This window comes from Lissotriton helveticus, chromosome 3_1, assembly GCF_964261635.1.
Source record: "Lissotriton helveticus chromosome 3_1, aLisHel1.1, whole genome shotgun sequence".
NCBI classification, from domain to species: Eukaryota; Metazoa; Chordata; class Amphibia; order Caudata; family Salamandridae; genus Lissotriton; species Lissotriton helveticus.
In genome coordinates, this window is record NC_136061.1 from 176,200,021 (window position 1) to 176,224,395 (window position 24,375).

A 24,375-nucleotide genomic window follows, 5' to 3' on the forward strand; every position below is an offset into this window, starting at 1 on the left:
AACCCATAATAACAAATAACAAATAACAAAATAACAAACAGATGAGGAGCTGGATCTTAATAAAATAATGTCAGTGCTTTTCCATCTGACTTGAGAGGAACTTCTAGTAATGCCTTGAGGAACTTAATTCTCTGATAGAATTTTGAAGATTTTGCCTTGAAAGGGAACCTGCGGTAATCACTTGAGGAACTGCTGTTCCTACAAGTTAGGACCTAGTTTCTATAGGAACATTTTTTTTTAACTTGCCTATAACTTGGGCGTTGTTTGATCAATCTGCATGAAATGTTCCAAAGAAACAGACAAAGTAGGTTATGTGTGTCATGGAAAGTTTGGGGGTCATCCGTGCAGTGGGGACCGAGAAATAGGGGCATGAAATAAGGGTGTGTTTGTAATGTTAATTCCCATAGGAATGCGCTGTCGAACCTACAGCCCAAACCACTGGACGAGAGTACACCACATGTGGCAGAAAGGTAGATGCTACGCAGACTAAACATTATAGCACTATCTCTGGCTGTGGATATTTCACAACTGTTTTGCGATTAATCGTGAATGCGAGTGCCAACGGGGAATGCTCTGATTGGCTTGACGCATCCTGAACAAAAAGTTGCAGTTGTCATTTTATTGTTCAAGAACGGTTCCTGGTGCTGAAACTTTCGGTGAAAGCGAACATAAGGGGTCAGGGTGGAGATACTTTGACCCCATGTTTGAGAAATGGGAGTATTAGTGACACAAATTATGTGTCCAAAATTGATTTTATTAATCTGGTGTGATATTTGCGACCATGCTGTGATCGCCAGCGGCCCCCCCCCCCGCTGTACCGTCACACGGACACCACGAATATCGCAACGTGATCGCGAATATTGGTGAAAATATATTTTTAAAATATTTATATATATATTTTGTACAGACAAAATCATAGAAATTCAGCACAGTAACTAAAACTCATGCCCTAAGGTAACTATAGCAAAAAGAACAATTGATGGACAGAATGCAGAACAATGTCACACATTCACCCCAGTACAGAGATCTGGGCCTAAATCCATTGTTTTTTTGCTCAACATGCCATTCCAGTTTGGACTCAGCCATTTGCAATTCAGTCTTGACCCTGCGCCAAATGGGAACAGTCCAGCCCGAACTGCCAGGCCAGGTCCTCCCTGGACTGGAAACAAGCATCCTAGGACCAGTTTCGGGCTTTCAGCCCTCATCAGCCAGGATAGCTTGACTCCAGTGGCATGGAGAGCACGGGACACATGTCTGGGCATACCCGTCCCACTCGGGATGACAAATGCAAAAAGAACAGTTGATGGCAGAATGTAGAACAATGTCATACATTCACCCCAGTACCGAGATCTGGGCCTAAATCCATAGTTTGTTTGCTCACCATTCCATTCCAGTTTGGACCCAGCCATATGCAATTCAGTCTTGACCCTGCGCCTAGATCCTTGTCACTAAGGGTGAATGGTTGCATTGTCCATCAATTGTTTCATTTGCATATGTCGCTCTAAGTGGGAAGGGTATGCCCAGACATGAGTCCCGTGCTCACTACACTACTGGATTCAAGCCAGCCTGGCTGATGAAGGGTGTTGCCCTGAAACCGGTCCCAGGATGCTTGTTTCCGGTGCAGGGAGGACCTGGCGTGGCAGTTCGGGCTGGACTGTTCCACAAGGAACAGGGTCAAGACTGATTTGCATATGGCTGGGTCTAAACTGGGGTGGTATGGTGAGCAAAAGAATGATGGATTTAACCCACATCCTTGTGACTGGGGGTGAATGGTTGCATTGTCCAGCATTCCGTCCATCAATTGTTTCTCTTGCACATGTCGCCCTAAGTGGGAAGTGTATGCCCAGACATGGGTCCCGTGCTCCCCACTGGATTCAAGCTAGCCTGGCTGATGAAGGGTGTTGCCCTGAAACCGATCCCAGGATGCTTGTTTCTGGTTCCAGGGAGGACCTGGCTTGGCAGTTCGGGCTGGGCTGTTCCTACAAGGAATAAGGTCAAGACTGATTTGCATATGGCTAGGTCCAAACTGGGGGGGTGGGGGAGGGGGGGGGGTAAGCAAAAGAATGATGGATTTAACCCAGATCCTTGTGACTGGAGGTGAATGGTTGCATTGTCCAGCATTCGGCCCATCAATTGTTTCTTATGCCTAAGGTTACTACAGCATGCACCCCAGCCATGCACAGTCTTCTGATTCATAATTTTATAGAAAAAGTTGCAGTGATATGATCAATTATGTCATAGAAGATGTCAAGAGTGATGTAATATGTGAGGTAATTAGCATTGAATGGTGGCTGCGTGAATTACCGTTACTTTAGGGCCTAATTCTATTTTCTAACTGTAACATCCCTGTAACCTTTATTTTTTCTGTGAGTTTTTATGGGTTAATGTAAATTAATATTTAACTACCATACGTTAATCCAAAAGCTGCCGCACAGCGGGGGGGTTGGCCGCAGGGCCTGGCCTGAGGCCAGGCCTTGCAGCCAAACCCCCTAAAGGCTGCCAGCCCGCAGACCCTCTCCCCGGGCCGCTTTTGGCCCAGGGGACCCCATCTTCTGAGGCCCAGTACATTATTTAGGGGGAGGGAGTACGGAGTCCCCCTCCCTGGACTGCTTTAAGGGACCCCAGCCCTCAGCAACCTATTTTAGGGGAAGGGGGCACGAAGCTCCCCCCCAGTCATATTTCAGCCCTGGGGACCCAGCACTATATTTAATGGGGAGGGGGCACACAGCCCCACCCAGTAGGCCGAATTCGGACCCGGGGACCCCATTTGCTGGAGCCCAGCACCTTTTTAAATTGAAAAGGGGTGCACAGCCCGATTTCGGTCCTGGGGTCCCAATCACCCAGGGTCTAGAAAATTACTATTGGGGGAGGATGGCCCCTACACCTTCTAAATATCGGCTGAACCCTGGGGGATGGGGTACCTGGAGCTGAAATCGGCCTGGGGAGGCGGGGCCTCATGCACCCCCATCCCCAAAATAATACAAACAATTACTCCTCCCCTTGGTTGAAGGGATGGCAGCCAATCAGATCTCAGCATGAGAGCTGTCGAATCTGTGGACCCTCTGCATACCTAGCTATGCCAAATCTTTTATTCTTCTTCTAGGCCTCTGCATGACGAATCACCTGCAACACTTTCCAGGCAGCAGCTGAAGTGAGTGGCAAATAAGTTTTGAAAATGTTGTGAAGATTCAGCAAATGCAGCCAAAGTTATTAGCAAAACAAAAAACACTTTTCTTATGGAAACTAGGTTCGAACTATAACTACCTACTAGCGACTACCACTAGGTTTTATATATATATATATATGTATATATATATATATATATATATATATCCAACTCCTTTCCCGACGACAGGCGGGTAGAAAATCACGGCTCGGGCACAGACACCAAGATTAGTGGTAAACAAGTTTTTATTCAAATCGCAAGGTCTATATGTCGCGTTTCGGCCACAGTCCTGCGGCCATGATCACATGACGCGCTACATTCAAATGCAAGCTTTTTATACCATACAGAAGTGTAACTTGACCGTGATTGACATGTGTGAAAGAGCACACGTGAGAATACATTACAACACCACCCCCTAGGTGTAAATGAAAATGAACATGTAGGTTACCACGTAGGTTATAGACAGTATAGACAGACTGTATGCCAACATCAAAAAATTAATAGAAATTAAAGGTATCTGTAATTGCCATAGTGACAAGATGTCTGCTGGCGTAAGGTGAGTGTCTCAATGTGCGGCGGCGATGAATGTATATGTTAAACTACGGGCGCATGGAAATGAGCTATAGGCATGTGTCACAGATTGTCAGGTATGTATACCACCCGGCATCGGATATACGCCGAGAACGGCAGCTATATATGCAGCATCTAATTGCGGTGGTACAAAGTTAATGGTTCTGCTGCCGGGAATGCACAAGTAAGTGGAAGGTCGCCTGCCACTGACCCATGCACTATGTGCCCTAGGAAAGAAAGGGGTGGTATACGAGAAGTCTGAACCAGGGGCAACCTAGGGGAGTAGGCGGTTGCTCACTGTCTCGTGAGTGAGCTCAGCAGGCAGTGCTAAGCTGGTGCGATATACGTGCCACAAGATTTGTGCACGTGGTGCCCTTGGTAAGTATTACATGGGGGCTACTCAGTGAAGGGAAAACACGGTGTGCTGAACTAATAAAGAAATAGTAAAAATATCTGGGGACTCACAAAATCTGGCAAATTTACCAAACTCACACTACACACTCCAAGACCACTATTCACCAAACCCGGACGGCTTGGGAGACGGACCTGCCAGCCCTGATGCACGACAATTGGGCCGAGGCACTGGCTAGCCCGCAGTACGCCACCGTCTCTACCAGATACAGGCTAATCCAATTTAAATACCTCCATAGGATATATAACATGCATCTCCGTCTTTGAAAAATGGGGGCAATTCAGTCCCCTATCAGTCTCTGCTGTGGTGCAGATGAGGGGTCATTCCTACATACGGTGTGGAGCTGCAGGGCATTGAAGTTCTTCTGGTCTGGTGTGTTTTGGCATGGGATATCCCACCAGACCCTGGATTGGCGCTCTTACACTGCACAGAAGACATCGGGGGAACAGGTATAAAAGACACCTTCTGTTTTTGGGTCTCACATTGGCTAAGCGGGACATAGCACAGCACTGGTAGGATACGTCCCCGCCCTGTATAACTAACTGGAAAAAGCCCCTGGATAGGTGCATGTTAGCGGACATTGCTGTGTTCCAGGCGAGGGGGTGTCCACAGAAGCATGGGAAGATCTGGTCTAGGTGGGCCAAGTACAGGGGTATAGATCTGCCCTTAATGTTGCAGACAGCCACCCGGGACCCTATTGAACAACTGGTGGTGAATGATTTACCTGTTTAAAGTATCCGTGCTAAAAAGACGTAGACGGGAATTCCTTTGGCTTGTACACATAATGTTATCAAAGTATGTATGGTGCGTACTTGGAGGGTGGGGGGATGGGTGTTTCCCTTGGTCTGATGTTCTGCAGACTTTGGGGGTGGGTGTTATACAGTAGCCAGAGATTTTCCATTATGAATTTCAATGGTACTTTGCTAGCTGGGCTCCGGCTTTCTGGTGCGATCAAAATTCAATAAAATCTGTTGTTAAAAAAAAAAGAAATAGTAAAAATAGGTTGAGGTTTAGGTGCAGAGCAGCGCTAGATGGAACAATTTTTTCAAAAACATAGCAAGGTTGACAAGGTGGCCCGTGTTTTACATATGAGGAACTGTACATACGCTGTAGCTAGTGGTGGCAGAGAGGGGCATATGGCTTCAGTGAGTGCCACAGATAATCAGCACTGAAGTCAATAATATATCAGCATAATACAGAAGATAAGCGCTAATTACATGGATACATAAATCGGATACACCGCAAGTCTGGGAATCTCATAACAGCCTCAGTTGTAGCTAAGAGAGAAAGACAAGAGGAAAACTGGAGTGAGGTACAGAGGAGGGAGACCAACTGGAAAGCAATCATATAGATATGGAAACGAGAGGATGCGAGATTACATGTATCTAAACAGACTTCGAACAAACTTACGCAGCTTAGTCCTATGTACAAGATGTTGTGATATTATAGGAAATTATACAAATCCTCACTGATATTGAGACCACACAGTGTCTTAGTTGTGAGATCAAGTACGTAACGTGACTCAAGTTGCCTGAGGAGTTTTTCGCGGTTACCACCTCTTCTGGTTATGGTCACACTGTCAATGACATAGTATTTGAGGTGTTTGTAAATTGTTATTATGGACATCTTTAAAGTGTCTCGCCACAGGGTATGTGTGATCGTTGTTCACTATCTAAGGTTACAGGTACACTGTAGAACATAAACCTCGTATACCGTCTTGCAGGTCAGTTTATGGCTGATGACAATGGGTTCAGACCTAAATGCCGCAGTGACATGGGTGGTATTAATCCCAAAACGACAGGCCCTACAAGTGTTGCATTTGAAAAAAACGTTCACATTAGTGAGCCAGTTCGATGTAGTAGTGGTTTCTGGGCTACTTCTGACTAGGGCATCCCTCATGGAGTATGCACGTCGGTAGATGTTGGGACGTGCGGGGACTAGCGGACCAAGGATAGGGTTTGTTTGGATGATCCGCCACTGTCTATTATGATGGATCTGATGGCTCTCTCCTCTCTGCTGTAAGTAATAATGAGGCAAGTGTCTACTGTACCTCCAGTGTCAGTCATGGGGGGTGGAAGTTGCAGATATTAGAGTCTGAGTCTGAACCTCCTCGGTGTGACCCTTCAGTAGTTGTTCTCTGGTTGTGTCGTTAGCTCTCTAAATTGCTCTGGTGATGGTCTGATCAGAGTACCCTTGTGCCTTGAATCTCCTAAGAGCATCATGCTGACTTCTAATCCAATCCTCATTATTACTGCATATTCTCCATAGGCAGAGCATTTCACCGTAAGGGATGCTAGTCACTAGGTGTTTGGGGTGAAAGCTAGAGGTGTGGAGTGTATAGTTGCCTGCTGTGGTTTTGCAATGCAGTTTCGTTTGCAAGGTGTTATTAGCAGTGTATACAGTTACATCAAGGAATTCTGTGTGTTAGGCACTGATGGTGGCACTGAATTCTAGGTTGTGACCATTGTTGTTGATCTCAGACTCAAACCCAAGGTGCTTTCCTCAGTGCCCCTCCATATCACAAAAATATCGTTAATATACCGAAGCCAGGTAATCACATTGTCATTAAATGCTTTGTGGTGGATCGCCCTGAGAACATGCATGTATATATTCACCAAATATATTTATCTATTGGTTTAGATTTAGCTTCTTCCTACCACAGTTCATAGCATTAGGCAGTGGGCATTTTAGTGGCACGCAAAAAATACAGTTGAAGGCACTTAACAACTGACTGCTAGTACATATTCTAAGTTGTATTTACAAGTGCTCATAGTAATCAAGACATTTATTGAAAGTTGCAATATTGATTCATCAGCATATACCAGCATTGGCATATTTATGCTTAGGATTTGTTTAAGTGCATAGCTGCCCATATCGGACAGTCCCATCGCTAGGAAACTGTCCTAAAATGAGTGTTCTGGGGAAAGAGAAGTCTAGAACAACCAGATGGTTGCAGTATAAGTGTTTGGCAATGTTGGTCCTTACACCTCTATTTTAGGCCAGCTTGATGAAACTGTCATTCTACGCTGGTCTTCTAGCACTGGTCTCCGGCAGATGGGAGCCTTTTGCCACCTACCCCTTTAAAAAACGTTGCAGCTCAAGTTCCTTCATCTTCCACCCACTTCCACACCCCGAGCTTCAATAGCGAATGGGACCTCAAACTCCCTGCTCAGCTACACTTTTCTTCAGTCTCTCCCTTACACGTGCTGTTCTTAGTTTGTTGCGCGTGGCCTCATGTCAGGTGGCGCACTTTCGGGTAGAGGTAGGGCATCACAGACTGACCATTAAACAGATGACCTCACCGGAAGCAAAAGTTCCACAAAATTCCACTTGACCAAATTAAGTACAATGCGGGTAAGAAAGAAGAAGTGAAAGAAATAGCTGTGTTGTGTGGACTTGGCTTGAGCTGTGTTCCAGATTCTTTGTCAGCTACAGATGTGAACTTGGGATGTGACCAATATCGTTTTTTTTCTCAAAAAGGGACGGCGGAGGATGATTGCGGGTCATACCGCCCAATATCTCTCATTAATGCGGATGCTAAAATCTTCGCCTAAGTGTTGCCTAATCGATTGGCACCTTATATGCCTGGCCTCGTTTCTGAACACCAACATCGGTTTATAACCGGTGGGGATGCTACCGCACATGTTAACACAGCCATAACAGCTTTGAATATTGCTAATTTGACATCTCGCAATTTGGTGATGGTTTTGTTAGATGCTGAGAAAGCATTGGATCGGGTGCATGGGATGCATTATGGAAGATATTGATTACTAACGGCTTACCGGGTTGTTTTTTAAATGGATTTGAGCGTTATACGTAAATCCACAGGTTAAACTTACATATACTAATTTGCACTCTACTTTTCGATACAGCGTGGCACAAGGCAGGGGTGTCCACTTTCCCCCCTGCTGTTTGCTTTATACATAGAGCCATTAATTAAGGGATTAAATCGGAACACTTATAACATCCCATTCAGTAATGGGAACTACCAACTTAAGGCTATCGCGTACGCGGATGATATTGCGGTTTTTACATCTGACCCAGCAACAGCATTGATTGCTATCCAGGAAGAGGCAAACACATTTTCGGGATATAAACTTAATTCACACAAAACCCAGATTTTGCACAATTTCAAAACGTTAGCACCTATAACTGGAAGCTGCTCTGTGGTTACTTATTTAGGGGTTCGGATCTCTGCTGGTATATAGCAAATATGGAGACTCAATTATGAAACATTACTGCACAAAAAACTTAAGAGCTGGAATAAACTTCCAATAACTATTACCGGCAGGAATAATATAATTAAAATAACAGTTTTACATAAGTTTCTGTATTTGTTTCGAGCTATTCCTATACGTATCCCCAATTATTATTTTTTTTTAACTTGAGGGTGCAATCAGCAGTTTTATTTGGGGCTACAAGCAAGCACGTCGTGCTATACACTCCCTTGTATTTCCCTATAGGTTTGGAGGTCTGCAACTTCCCGATTTGAAACTTTATTTTTGGGCAGCAATTGCTGGGGATTTACAAAGCTTATTAATTGATAAACAACGATATTTTGGTCTCGTACTATTACTTGACACAGATAGTCAAATGTTTCTGTACAGGATCAATGACCCTAACTACTATAAGGACCTGAGGACCTTGAACTTACCGCGTTCTCGCGGAGTGAATTGAAAGACTGCAGCGTGTGTAGTGTGTTTTTTTAGGTCTCGGTGAAGCGAGCGAAGCTCGCTCTCGCCAAAGACCTATAGTCAGCGTGTCAGCTTTCCAGGAGGACAGTCCTGGCCGCGCGCAAGGCGATTTGCGCCGGCCACGCGCGCGTGAACGCGCTGTCCTCCTCGGAAGCTGAGACGCTAGCAATACCTCCCGCTGCTTGCGCATGCGCCGTGCCCCATGGAAGGTTTCGGCTTTACGCATGCGCCGTGCCCCTTACTGCAGCCCCGTCAGTGTCCTGTTCCTTGTACTCAGACTGGTGTTACCGCTGCCAGGACAGACCGTTCTCTTCATGCTCTTGGGCACAGGACACACTCCTTGCATTTAGGACACAACCCCTGCCCCTGCTGCTGGGCCATAGGACAGGCTCCTTATTCTTGTCTGTGACTCACCTGTCTGAGCCTCGGTTCCTGCTCCTGTTTCTGGCCGGTGACTTTAGAATATGCCTAGAGGAGCTCTGCACGGAGTCACCCGGGTGTGCACAGGCCAGAGACGCCCACGCTCTCCACAGGCCAGTGGCACAGCTCGTGTGCATACATCCAGGTACTGTCGGGGAGTACAGGTCGAGGCACCCCCCATAGTGTACACTGTTCCAGTAATCAGCAAAGTGCACAAGTCCGGTGAAGCACTAGGACTGTGCGTTGGGTGTAAGCAGGTCTGCCTCTTACTGGCCAAACTTGGGGTCGATGTGGCGAGCGGCGCGGCCCACACAGTGTCCACAGTGGATGGAGAGTGGGCGGACTGGTGGCTCGCCTCCCGGTTAGTGATGGCGAGAAGCAGGAGAACCCCCATGTGCTGGTGCTGCATGGAGGTGCAGAGGTGAGTGCAGTTTTATCAATTTATGTCGCCATTTTATTTTGAATAGCGCTTTCCATGACGAGCAAGGCTTCAGAGCGCTTTTTAGGCAATTGGGTAACAGTTACTCTTTTTTTGTGCTTAGTTGGTAGAATCAGTGTTTTCTTGGGTGTCTGTGGAGCTTATTAGGATGTGCGTGAAATGCGTCGAGCATGGCATGAAGCAGAGCTATGTGAGAGGGGCAGAAACACGTTTCCACAACGCTTTAAATACAACAGTGCACGTAGTGGGGCAATCTAGAAAAATCATTTGCACACACTCTAGTCCCTGGCCCAACCCCGCTCATAGTCTGGCCTCGTATACAGAGAAACATTTTAGTATCTTTAAACATATTTGAATGGAGTTTCTACAGTATACAACCTGAAGAGAATCACTTCTGGTTGTTCCTAAATTTGGCAGTGTAGAAACATGAGGCACTACACTGTAGCGTGGCTTTCCCAGGATCACACAATTTGGCTAAGCGGGGACGCTGGGATTTGAGCCTAGGTTTTCACTTGGCATTATTCAGCCACACGAGGTATCTGCACCGTCTCTACTTTTGCAGAAAAAAACATTGTTTAGTGTATTAATAAAGAGTGGTCATTAAAACTTGCATGTCGAATTTGGAACCACATGCTAACCAACCTGATACTACATAAGACATGGCTGTCCAAATAGTTAGATAACCCCTATGTTATTCAATCGCAAAAGAGCAAGAAAACTCATTTTTATGTTGGTGTAACTGGCATTCAGTGACTTATTAAACAACACTTGTGTATGCCGCCATGCACAGTAAAAATAAATCTACAGATAAGCTTCCAATAGGACTCCGTGTTACCAAGGACGGAATGCTTTACTATTAATCATTGTTGTTTTCAAATAGGAGTTCAATTGCAGCAACTGAGGAGAACCAGGACACCCTTAACAACAACAACAAAAAGCATTTTCAATACATAGGTCCCGCTTTTACCACAGTTTGAGCTATTGGCATTATAAATGACAATGCATTTTATTTGTGTTCAGAAAACCTACATAGTGTGCGTTTATGCACAGCTTGCAATTTTCAAAACATATAAATAAAATGTATTGCTATTTATGACGCCAATAGCTCAAACTCACGCAAATGTGAGACCTATTGCATTGCAAATGCTTGTACTATTAGCTCTGGTGCAGGTAAAATAACTGCACGGACATCGGGACATCACCTGTGTACTTTTCCTTGGACAAAGCTTGCAAATGCTTGTATTTAAAAGCATTCCCAGCTCGAGGCGCACATGCACGCCTGTGTTGTGTGTGCCTCCTGGGGGACATGCGCTCTAACTCTATGGAGTCTCAAGGCAAGAACGGCAGGTCCTTTGCCCTGCCCCAGCACAGTCTGTGTGTGTGTGTGTGTGTTTGTGTGTGTATGTGATGTGAGAGTGTGTGAGAGTGAGAGACAGTATGTGTCTATGTTTCTACCCAGAAGCGCACACTGCACCAGTGCAGGCGCCTCTCCTTTTATTTAAAAGGATTCACAGCTCGAGACGCACAACCACACACACAGCCACACACACACAGCCACACACACACAGCCGCCACACACACACACACAGCCACACACACACACACAGCCACACACACGCACACACACACACACACAGCCAACCACACACACACAGCCAACCACACACACATACACACAGCCACACACAGCCACAGCCACACACAGCCACACACACACAGCCACACACACACACAGCCACACACACACACAGCCACACACACACACACACAGCCACACACACACAGCCACACACACACAGACAACCACACACACAGACAACCACACACACACACCACCACACACACAGACAACCACACACACACCACCACACACACACCACCACACACACACACACAACCACACACACAACCACACTGTCAGTGCACACTTTCACCAGGCACAGGCACCATCAGTCATCAGTGCACGCTTTCACTGGGCACAAACACCACCAGCCGTTGGTGCACGCTTTTACCGGGCCCAAACACCACCAGCTGTCAGTGCACGCTTTCATCAGACACACACCACCAGCCGTCAGTGCACACTTTAACCAGGTACACACACCACCAACCGTCAGTACACGCTTCTACCAGGCACACACACCACCAGCCGGTAGTGCACACTTCCACCAGGCACACACACCACCAGCCATCAGTGCACAATTTCTACAGGCACACACACCACCAGCCATCAGTGCACACATCAATTGTTAACGCATCCACAAATAACTATTGTAACAATCGCAGTATGGCGCACTTTACTTTGAAACATATTCATCTAAAGCGCAGCATGCCACCACTGCTACAAAAATAAATACACATTTTTTTGGCCTACAATTTATAGACTTTTGGTGCAATTGGTGTTGCAATATTAAGCAATGCCAATAGCTCAAACTTAATTAACCCGAGACCTATTGCATTGTAAATGCTTGTTTAATTGTAGGTTTGAGCGGTCTGCTCTTTTAAAACTTGTTCTATTCGTCTGACTACGAGACGATATAACTTCCACTCACCTGCACTGTAAAAATTGTACATTTTCACCCGCTGTTCGAGCAGGCTTAATCTTAGCCCACACTCTGCCATCGCCATCTTTGAGGAGGAAAGGTCAGGCATTCGCCCACTAGTCAGCGCCATTTTGGAACGCGCTCTAGTGGCTGGGTCAGGGCTCTCTGCCCAGGGTACTTAAGTGGGGACATGCAAGCGCGCCGGACGCGTGCCAGAGGCAAGCCCGTCTGCGCCCGTCCGGGGCTAGGTGCCGGAACCTCTGTACAATTTAACCCGGGTAACATCTGTTATAGCAGGGACATGGTAATAAGGCTTAGAGATGTTATGGGGGATATTTGTAAGCATGTCATGCTAGCTGAGGCTGATACTAATCATTGTCCGCACTGTACTTTATCACTCTTGCCTCCAGAGCCCTCTCTTCCAAGCACGGGTGATGTTAAATCCTTCTCCCTTTTACACCTCAATTGTGGGTCTTTGCCCAAACATGCGAGTGAAATCCATCTACTGCTAGAAGAGAGGTGTCCTGATGCTCTCTTTCTTACGGAGACCTAGACTAACATGGCTTCGGATCCTGATACTGTTCAAGCCCTTCCTGCTAACTATACTATGGTCAGGCAGGATCGGGAGGTCGGTCGCGGAGGGGGAATTGCTATCATTCTCAAAACGATTTATAGTTGCAGATTGGCCAAGTGCTCTGTATTGGACTGTGAGAGCCTATCCTTTGCAATTGACTTCTCTCCCACTTGTACTTTTTTGGGAATCCTCTTATACGCCTCCCAGGAGGCCATGCTAATTTCTGTAACGATCTACCAGGCATTGCTGTAAATCTGGCTAGTTCGGCCCCCAATTTTTCTATCGTTCTCCTGGTCAGACCACTCGCTACTATCTTTTGTCTGGTCCCCCCTCCATTTGCCACAACTCTCTTTGAAGTCTAAAAAATTGGGTCGGACCTGGTCCAAGCTTCCAGTGGCCGAATGGGTAAACAATCTTAATAATTTTATTCCCTTACCCTGTCCTAATCCCATCAAAGCCTACAATTACTTTAATAGCTGGTTGGAATCCTCTTTGGACCCCATTCTTCCTAAGAAAGAATTCTCCCATCGTGCCGGACATAATAAGAAAACCTGGTATACACTTGAGCTTAGAGGACTCAAGCAATCCTGTAAGCAGTCTGAACGGAAGTGGAGGAAGGATTTCTCTGCCTCCAGTAAGGCGGACTATAGAGCTGCACTTAGGCTGTATAAGAACAAAATCAAAGAGGCGCAATCCAGTTACTACCAGGAAAAGATTGAGTTGGCCTCTAATTCTCCTAGGGAAATCTTTAAAAAATGGTAATCCTTTATTACCCCTCCTAGCTCCCTTCCTGACCCAACCAATGTGCAAAAGCGCTGTGACGAGATTGCAAGTTTTTTTGCCACTAAGGTCGCTAATATTTATTCGCTATTTCCACAATTGGAGCCCAAAGCTTTATCCCCCTCCCCCCTTCTATATGCTAAGATGGTGACGTTCACCCCTCTTTCTCTATCAGATACTGTGCGTCTTCTAGGAAATCTTAAATCGGGCTCCCAGTCCGATGTTGCACCCCCTTCGATCCTTAATTCCGTTTCAGAGACTGTCTCCCGAGTCATCCGGGATGTCATCAATTCTTCGCTTGTGGCCGGAGTGGTTCCTCCACTGTGGAAAGAAGCAAGAATTAAGGCTCTTTTGAAAAAACCAAATTTAGATCCGGGGGATTGGGCCAATTATCGCCCAATCTCTCTATTGCCAGGCATCAGCAAACTGGCTGAAAAACATGTAAACGCTCTACTGGCTGCCTATGTTGAGGATAATAACGCTCTACATCCCACTCAGACGGGATTCCGTAGTAAGCAGGGCACAGAGACCGCCCTCATTGCTGTGATGGAAGAGACGAGGAAAATTGTAGATGCCGGAGGCTGCGCTGCTATTACTTTATTAGATCTCAGCGCAGCCTTCGATGCGGTAAACTACAGCATTCTAATCCAAAGACTGCAGGATGTGGGAGTGACAGGGACTGCTCTCAGGTGGCTACAGTCTTTTCTTACCGATAGATCTTTTATGGTCTTAGAAGAGGAGGCTTTATCACAACAGACCCCCCGCAGTATGATGTCCCCCAGGGCTCCTCTTTAAGCCCCACAATGTTTAACATCTATATGCGGCCCCTGGCAGACATTGTGCTTCCTTGGGGGGGTCTAGTTGGTCACTTACGCTGACGACACACAGTTGGTGGTGTCGCTCAGCAAAAGTGACACGAGTGATATGAACCTTACCTCGTGTCTGACCAAAGTGGCCGAATGGATGGATCGTTCTTTCCTCAAATTGAACGGATCCAAAACTGAAATCATGCTACTTGGACATGCAGCCCCCCTAATTTAGACCCGTGGTGGCCTAGCTGTCTCGGCCCACCCCCTCTGCCCAAGAAACAAATTAAGAGCCTGGGTGTATGGCTGGACTCCAGCCTTAGTCTTTCCGTGCAATCTCGCAAGGTGGCCGCTACTTGTTATGGCTTAATTAGACTTATGAGGAAGATTCTGCCTCTCCTTCCTTTTGATGCCAGGTGGATGCTGGTCCAGGCCCTTATTTTATCAAGGCTCGACTACGCCAATGTGGTCTCCTTGGGTGCCCCAAGGGGACTATCAATGTTCTACAAGTAGTGCAGAACAGTGCTGCTCGACTTCTGCTGAATGTTCAGAGGCGGGCCTCTGCTCGGTCTGCCCTTGTTCAATTACACTGGCTACCAGTGCAACAAAGAATCTGGTTTAAGGCCATGTGCACTGTGCATAAGTCGATCACCGGTAATGGCCCTCCGGTGATCTTGCCTATGCTAATACCCTATCAAGCTCCTAGGACATTGAGATCTAATAACAAAAATCTTCTGACGGTTCCGAGGAACCGGCGGTCACGGATGGGTGGCCGACGCTTTGCTTTTCATGCCGCAAATCTGTGGAATGGGCTCACCAAGTCCATCCGTCTGGAACCTAACCATCTCCTTTTCAGGAAGCTGCTGAAGACCTTTTTCTTTCTCTCTCCTTGAGTAGTGGTACCGTTCTCTAGTTCCTAAATGCGCTGGGATGCCGTAGGGTAGCCATGCGCAATTGAAATCCGTATTCATTCATTCATAAGAGAGTCTGTTTTAAGACTATTATAGATATGGTCTGTATATGGCACGAAATCCTCGACTATTCTTCACTCACACTCGAAGATCTTGCACAGCATGGTCATCTTAACATTTTGAACAATCCAATACACCTGACCTGAGCATATTTTACGAATTTACTGCTCGTAGCTGGGCAAGATGTAGAATAGAATAGAAAGATTGGGCCATCTGTACGATCATAGTGGTTTTTCCACTTTTGCATTTTTCTTTTGCAGATTTTTATATAGCGCGAACTTGACCCGAATCTGGTATCAGAGCACTTTACAGAGGGTATCAAAGGAGGGGCATGCCCAATGAAACAACATTATTATAAAAACAAGGAAAACTGGCCCCTATGCACACAGTTGGGTAGTAAAATAACTGTGGTAGAGACTGACACCCTAAATCACTGGTAACCACACACATGCTCTATTTTTATACATTTTTTTGCAGATTTATATAGCGCGAACTCAACCCGAAGGTATTGGAGCGCTTTACATGAACACCAGTTACGTTACACAAGGACACATTCATCTTTAGGTCTCGCCTAACGTTGCAGCGCGCATGCTCTGCACGCTTTGCGAGGCATGCGTTTCTTGATTCCCTGGGTTGTTTTCCCAATGTAAGTGTCCTACAATTGGTGTTAGGCCCCATCACCAACTTATGGGGCCTAACACCAATTGTAGGACATTATCCGTGTGTTAGTTGTGCGGCTTGTGTAACCACTGAGATAACAAAAAGCTGTTGTTTGAATGGAAGAGTTATAACACTAAGGCATCATTCGAATTGTCTCACTAAGAATGTAGTCTATTGTATACAGTGTCCTTGCGCTCTGATTTACATTGGGAAAACAACCCAGGAAATCAAGAAACGCATCCTACAACATCAAAACGCATCTGCTGCAATGTCAGTACGGCCCCTTTGGTTGAACATTATCAAAAACTGTCACACATGCCATCTGAAATGAAATGGTTTGTTCTTGAAGTTGTAAAAGGCACAAAGAGAAGACAGAATGTAGACAAACTGCTCACGCAGAAGGAGAACAAATGAATCTGGTCTTGCAACACGGTCGATAATGGACTGAACTCTTTAATTGAATGGCACACATTGGCCACTTTAAGATAATTATGGTGTACCTTATAGACACTTTGTACATTTTGCTAGTGGTCATGGCATTTCTTGCTCTGGATGTTGTTTATTAGAGCTGTAAATATGCGACCATGAGCAGGAATTCTTACTTTCCCAACCATTCGGTATTAGGCTACCTATAGAACACTCGGTTGAGTGTTTCCCGTGTTGCAGTAGGCTTTGACAATAAATCAGAAACATGAGATTTAGAGCAGGACTTTCTAGGGTCCAACAAGTTTACATTTGGTTGCCTAGTGAACACTCGTCTGAGTGTCCTCTGTTTTGGCCGCCGTGTATTACGACTAGCCTCGCTAATTTTGTTGTGTTTTGTGGTGCAATAGACACAGTGTGGTCTGTTGCAATTAATAATGTTTTGTAACAACTGCTGTAACTTTATTTAGTTTGTGCTACATTTTAAAGTGCTCCAAAGTAATTTTTAGGCTGGATATGCCTGGGTGGCGATATAGTATAGGTCCACTCCAATATGGCCGCCACCGTTTTCATCAATTGACGTCATCAATCTCCCAGTGTCTTAATCGGGACTCAATGGCGCGACCGGCGATCCCTGAACTTTGCAGTTAGGCGTTCCGGGACTAAGCATGGCTAGTTCTCTTGCCGCTTAAGTAAGTAAACGGCTATGGAGATGTCGATCTTTGTTTGGTCGAGTTGATTGTAGATGTGGCTACTTTGGTTTATCGTACGCTCGGTGTTAATTGTGTAACATTTTGTAATTTTAGGTTATATTGTGGCTTATCGTGACGTGAGTTTTTCTAAAGATTCTTTCGGCACATGGGTGTTCCACAAGTGGTGGTGGAAGAATAAGAACTATGGACTTATTATTGATTATGGTCTATGTTGTTTTTTAGATGACCAGTCTGGCTTGTTCTTCACGTGAGTAATGCCATTCTAGTGGTGATAAAGTTAGGTTTATGAACTTATCTGTGCAGGACAATGACACTGTCATTTACTCTTACAGATTGCGACTATGTCTGATCTTTGAGACATGTAAGTAGCCTGAGTTTGTTGGGTGATACTTAGATTTAGACATGTCTTCTATGGATGGTTAGGTCACCCGCTTTTTAGTAAGCTTGAATTACTCAGTTGTGGTGATAGGGTGATTGGTCTGTCGGCTTGTTTTAGTGGTGTTAAGACACTGTTTGTTCTTTTGTTTGGTGTGAGCAGATTACACAATTCTCTTTGTGTCATAGGGTATTATTTATGTTGATCATTGTTGTTTTCATATATTAGATATTCTTGTGCAACCGTTTTGTACTGTAGATGGTCCCAAGGATCTAAGAGACCACGGGGACCGAAACGTCGACGCACAACACCGGTTTTGCATAAATATTCAAATCATTTGGATTCTAATTTAACTATACACTGTGTTTAATTCACATGAATGTGGTTGAATTGAATGTCCATATTTTATGCGAAAGGTGTTTTATATACTACCACTAAATGTGATATGATGGTATTGGTAGTACTATGTTGCCAGACATTTACTTTGGAGAAATGTTACATATGGAATAAGAATTAAAAACTTATATTTTTGATACATTTATATTGTTCTACATTCAATCCCTGTGATTACAAATAATTAAGTGTTCATGTATGTGACACCATCTAAAAAGTGAATTATTATGTGAATGTTTCCTTCCGGGGCAACTTGCTTGTTATTGACGATACCCAGTCCCTGGGGGATTATTGGGTGGCTCTGTTTTGATACTATTGTTTTTAGTGCCAGTCATTTACAGGCATGCCCCAGGAAGCCGTAGTGTACAGGTGCTACTCTCATTCCTTATGTAATTTAATTTGATCTATTGTAAAGCGCTCTGATACTCTGGGTAAAGTTCACGCTATATACAAATGCACAAATAAATAAATCTTCATCGGAATCCAAAACTATCAAAAGAAAGGGTGACAATATGTTTGCATCTTTCAGAACATACACGGCCCTTAAAGACTTTCAAAAATTGTAGAGAAAAGTTTACGTCCGCAAGTTTTGAGAGAGGCAAAAAATATTAACCCTATTCGTTATAGCTGCTGTCAGTGTCAGGATAACGTAGATAGATGTATCTTCCGAGTCCAAGGGAGCTTACGAAGAGCCTATAGGGAGCCTCGAGAGGTAGAGTTAGCACATCCCCTGCAAGGATGCAGGTGAGCGATATCGGTACCCATACTTGTTATGCTTCCGGGTGATAAAAATTGCTGCTCGTGCGCTCTGGTAAGACGCTAAGGACATCATGCCGCTGGTGGTGCTGTGCAGATTCCCCTGCAGTGGGAAAAGCTGGCGTGTGTAGGAGTTGGAGGAACGGCTATCTCAAGCGGGGTCACGGAAGGTGCAGGTGGGTGATGAATCTGCCTGCTCTGCGTTCATGTCACCATTCCTGTTCTGTGAGCCTTTTATATGTTAATGTGCCCATCTTCCCGTTCCTCACTTATCTTCTGTGTTATCTATCTTAAATCCTGTCGCCTCTCCCTGCTATTCTTGCCTCCTTCATTTTGCAATATCTTACTTGCTAGAGGTGCCCAAGTCTTGCCTACTCGCTGTTACAGCCTGCTTTGTGCCTCTATCCCGCCTGCTCTCTGGTCAGCTGTCCTCCCTGACTGGTCACTCAATGACTCCATGCCCACTGGGATACCTGTTTTCTACCCCCAAACTTTAATTTATAGAATAAACTGGTGTGTCTGGGCAGCGGGTGTGGGGGGAGGGGGTGGATGAAGGGAAGATGAGCTCCGCATGGCCCCATGGAGTATTTCCGGGGAGTACCCACAAGGACAGAAAAGGAGGATAAACAACATTCACGCAGACCTCGCGGGCGTCAGGCCACAGATTGCTCCCTACAAAGACTCTAAAAGGAGCGCTCTCCATCAAACAGGCAACATAGAGCAACACTCGCCCAGCCCCTCTGGGCAGATATTAAAATTCAACTTCAGGCTATATGTGAACCTGGTCAATCTGAGCAGATGCGTTAGCCAATAACTCTAGCATACATGCCAATTGACCCGATTCAGGTGGGAGACTACTCATTTTTCAAGCCATAAATGGCTTTATTTTAGCCGTCTCCCGCCTGAAATTGCATTTTCTACAATAGAAGTCAATGGGGAATTTTCGTTCTATTTTTTTATTTTAAATCTCCCACGTCCCTGTCCCAAAATGTTGGCATGTATGCTCCAGCTAAACACTTCGAGGGTCCCAAAAGCGAGACCGATTGGCATTGCCAATGCTTGCGTTAGTAGGCATGGGGAGATCAAGTGATTTGCCCAAAATCACAGGATGTTGAGTCGACCCCGAAGCTCGAACCTTGGTTTCCCAGCTCTAAGGTCGGCAGTGAGACCACATCCTCTCCCAAATCCTCTATGTTACTTACACCCACGGTGTTCAGGAAACCCGCAAAGGAAAAGTAACTGCAAGAAGCTACCTACTCAGACGGACATTTTAGGTGCAAAGGTATGCCTCTGTTATGTGTGCTTCACTACAAACACTCACGCCTCCAGTCGGCCACAAGAAGAGGGCGTTAACCTGCACCTAAAATTGCCGTTGGTAAGGCTATCGGCTCCGCCCAGGTGCATTTACAGCTCCTCCTCGAACCGCTGTGCGCGGTGACGTCACCACGCATCCATCTGTCCTGCGCTCACTCACCTTGTACTTGTAGTGCTTAGGCTGTAACGTCGTCTGTGGTTGTCTGTAACTGATACCATTCTGAGAGGGCGTAGTAAAGGGAATAGTAAGGGCTGCAAGCTTCGTTTAATCATGCCCAGTTCCGTCAGAGAGCCCAACAACCGACTTGACATCCCCATGGCTACAACTGCGCGTGCGCGAGAGAGGTGACAGCGCGGAGAGTTGAATGTTTGGGGGGGGGGGGAGTCCTAACGTCACGTGACTGTAAGGACTGTGACCAACTAGAGCGCAAGGTGTTTTTTTTCCAACTCTTCAAGGGGCCATGTTGAGTGGAGCGAAATCTATCATTTAAAAACACGTTACTACAGGTTCTTTTAAGGTTAAATATGGTTTAAGAACGAAACAAAGGCACACAATAGAAGGTTAGTTTTTTGGTCTGGCTACAGACGGATTATTGTGTATATTTTTTATTGTATTTGCATTAGAGAACTTTACATGAACACAAGATCACAATACACAAGCATAACTGGCAAGTTTACCAGCACGGCTAGTTAAACCCTTGAAATAGAAGGTTAACACTAAATCTCTGCACACTTTGCAGTAGCCTATCTTATACTTTGTGTATAATAAAAAAGCCTTTATCCAGCCCTGCCAAGTATCGCAACAGGCGGTAGACTAACGCATTTCAGTGTGGTGATCCGCATCACCGCACTGAAATGCAAAGTTACGCATTAGAGCGCCTCCGCAGTTTTCAAGTTGGAGGCTGCTTTAATGCACTATAGTGTCTGGGAAAGCTGTAGCAGCGCACAGTGCGAGCTGTTCCTGGCAGGCTAAGGGGGATGACTCAGCAGCTTGCAGCTCTAGCCGCTGCTCTGCTAAAATGTTAAACATTAATGACATCCGACGGCGCGGAATTACGTCAGGAATCGGTGCCCAATGAGAATCTGCGGCCTGCAGTGCGAGCGCTCAGAGGCGGAAGTTGCAATCTGTTCATTTTGGCTGATCCGTAAATGGTGATGAGATTAGAGCCCACCAGCTCAGGCGGCTGATTTGAACTTGCAGTGAGTGCTCTTCTACTCTAACAGTCATGGCAGCTGCGCAGAGCTTCTGTGCTCGCCCCGCAGTAAAGTGGTTCCGCGACCGGACTTGACCGGTTCCTCAACAGCCCAGAGGCAGCATGTACAGCTGAGCCAGAATGCGGCCAAGCATTGCTGCGGAAGTGCACGAATCGTTGCGGCCACGGGCCGCCAATTGCCGTCGGCTCGGGCTCGCTACCGTGAGGTAATCTCCTAGGCATAAATTGCTAATCCTGTATGTAAGGCTTGTAAACAGAGTGAAAAAGGTCGTTAGAGCAGACACCGTCAGCAGAGATCGCCTCAGTATATTCCGATGGGCTACGCCGGCGACCTGTGTTTAAAGTTTCATTACATTTTCACTGTAAAGTGCGGTGTTCGCTTCCTAACATGACAGAGCGGTGTTACACATCATGCTAATAACAATTTGCTCTGACGGCGTGCGCAGTGACAGTCTTAATCACGATCTGAGCTGCCGCCTGCCCTGTTACAGCTGGGAACTCTGTTCACTGACACTTTTAAACTATAGTCACTTCCACTAACACTTTAAGGGTCTGGTGACTGTAACAGCCACTGTGGTACCTGTCAACTTCTCAGCGTACTGAGTGTTACTAAGTCAGCAGAGCCAAATCAAATCAAATCAAAATTATCTTTATTCGACTGTCAACAGGTGCAGTCATAAAAGCACATAAAATACATATATATACAATTCATTTATAAAAAGGATGCAACAGACATATAAAAAAGGGCAATCACGAAAGACTAAAAAATATGCTGTAAACCAATATGAGTGTACTTTTTTTTGGGACATAATTACTTGTATGATACAGTACATCTTGGGATCAACCTTCCATACTTAATCTAAACTTCAGGGCTGTTTTTAAAAACTTACAAGTGAAAAAAGTGCTATCGCCATGTAACATTTGAAGATATAAAAGTGCTGGCTTAATTTGCACAAAGTTCAACTTTTTAAGCAAGGGTTTTAAAAACATACTTCATGGTCTCGAATAGAAGGTGCACAGGAATAAAAAGTGAGCCAAGTCTTGCGGAGACTTGTTGTCGCAGCCGCAAGGTGGCAGCACTTGACCTCTATGGGCTCCGCTCGGTACAGCTAGCAACAGATGATATATACCAAAGCGGAATCTGCTCAGCAAGAAGCGCTCATGTCTGGATATGTTCCAGGATAAATATGGTTCAGAGCGCACACAAGTCTTAGTTAAAATATGGCTCCTTACGCTGGCCTTCTTTAACTCAATTTCTTCCCTATCAAGATGTCGATTTAGTAGGAAAATATCCTTTACAGAGTTTACATCTTTCTTAATAATATGCTGAGATGTTAGGTAAAGATCCAACCTGCCCAGATCTTTACAGCAATTTCTAATGTATTTCAGCCAAGGTATCTTGAGTTGCCGTTCCCAGGTGAGGGCTTCAGCGAGAATGTTATGGGTCAGTGGTATTGAAGGATTGAGCCAACAATTCATCCAACAGAGCAGAGGATTGACAGCAATTTTATCTCCTAGGTGCGATGTGCCTAGTTCCTCATGAATGGAGAAGTTTGCAGTACTTTTAGGTAAACTCAGGACCTGTTTCAGGAAGTTATTTTCAAGAGTTACAAGGGCGTCTGCTGGTAAGAAGCCCCATAATTCACTTCCGTAACAGGCAACCGTCACGCTTTTTGCTTGGTAGAGCTTCATTACGGCGGACACTGGAGTGTTACCCATTTTGCGTGCAAAATCCATAATCCCGCTGTTGGTCCTTAGGACTTCACCTTTCTTTTTAATTATGGCTGGGCCCCAAGTAAGTTTGTGATCAAACAGCACTCCTAGGTATGAAAAAGTTTTTGTTGACGGTATGTTTTCCCCGTTAACTGAGAGGGGATAACGTTTTTTCGGAGCTGAGCCTACCGTCATAACAAAAGATTTGGAGTTGTTAATACTCAGGCCACGTGAAGTCATAAATTGAAGAAAGGAGTCCAATAGTTTTTGAAGTCCAAGTGCTGTTCTGGATAAAAGGACGGCATCGTCCGCGTATAGCAGAACCGGCACACCCTTTTTCCCAATGCGAGGATAATCCGTGTCAATTTTTAAAAGGTGTTCTTCGAGACCATTTATATATAAGTTAAAAAGAAAAGGTGCTAAAATACAGCCCTGCCTGACCCCCCGGTTAATTTTAAAGTCTCTCGTTACTTTCAGATCTTTTGTGTAACGGACATTGGCACGAGTGTCGTTGTGGAGGTCAGCCAAGAAGTTGATCAAATTATTTTCAACACCCATATTCTGCAATACTTCCCAGAGTTTACTCCTGTCGACACAATCAAAGGCCGAGGAAAGGTCCATGAAGGCCATGTATAATGTTCCTTCTCTGGCTTGAGTGTATTTCCCACAGATTAAATATAGATTCAGACATTGAGTAGTTGTAGCATGACCTGGTCTGAATCCATACTGGACGGGGGTCAATATATTGTTATGTTTGGCCCACGCGTTCAGCCGGTTTAAAAGGATCCCCCCCACAACCTTTGCAACTGAGTTTATCAGAGAAATTGGTCTGTAACAAGCCGCTTTTGTTCTGTCACCCTTTTTATATACAGGGATGATAGTAGATGCTCCCCAGGACTTAGGGGCGCCCACTACGATCCCGGCATTAATGACAGCTGTAAGAATTGGGGCCCAGAAAATGATGTTATGTTTAAATAAGTCCGGTGGAAGACCGTCTGGACCCGGAGCTTTATTGCTAGAAAGACCATGTATCCCTAATTCAACTTCTTGGATGGTGAAGTGTAGTGGAATACTTTCAGGAAGATGAGGTGGTTGCAAGGTCTGTGGAGCGTCACTCTTAAAAATGGAGCTGAAATGGGAAATCCAGTCATTCTCGGGTATCGCTGTTCCCAGGCTCTCGGCATTCGGGTCATCAAAGAGTGGTTTATTGATTATACTCCAAAACTTCGAGCTGTTGCCCAAGGTTGAAGGATCAAGCAGAGATTCCCAAGTTTTAATTTTTATAGACTTTTTACGAGAGGCAAGAGCATTTTTGTATTCTGCACGAAGGGCCTTAATAAGTGCAGAGTCTCTTGGCTTATTCTTGAGAGCTGCTTTTAGTTTTCGATTAGCTAAGGAACAGGCTTGATCAAACCATCGAGGATATTGGGCAATTGGCCCC

At 45.4% G+C, this 24,375-nt stretch overlaps 1 protein-coding gene across 4 annotated transcripts in view; it reads right to left on the minus strand.

The window, feature by feature from the left end:
- The window catches only part of ABHD11 (abhydrolase domain containing 11), a 149,895-nt gene extending 129,526 nt beyond the window's left edge, over positions 1-20,369 (minus strand). Inside the window, exon 1 of one of the 4 annotated variants that reach the window (XM_078679504.1) lies at positions 20,168-20,369. In XM_078679504.1, coding sequence (XP_078535630.1) covers positions 20,168-20,325 — 158 coding nt within the window. In that variant the 5' untranslated portion in view covers positions 20,326-20,369. Of the gene's footprint in view, positions 1-20,014; positions 20,136-20,167 lie in introns of those variants that run through there. The other 3 variants (XM_078679507.1, XM_078679506.1, XM_078679505.1) reach the window with 3 other exon arrangements.
- Positions 20,370-24,375: the final 4,006 nt, after the last annotated feature.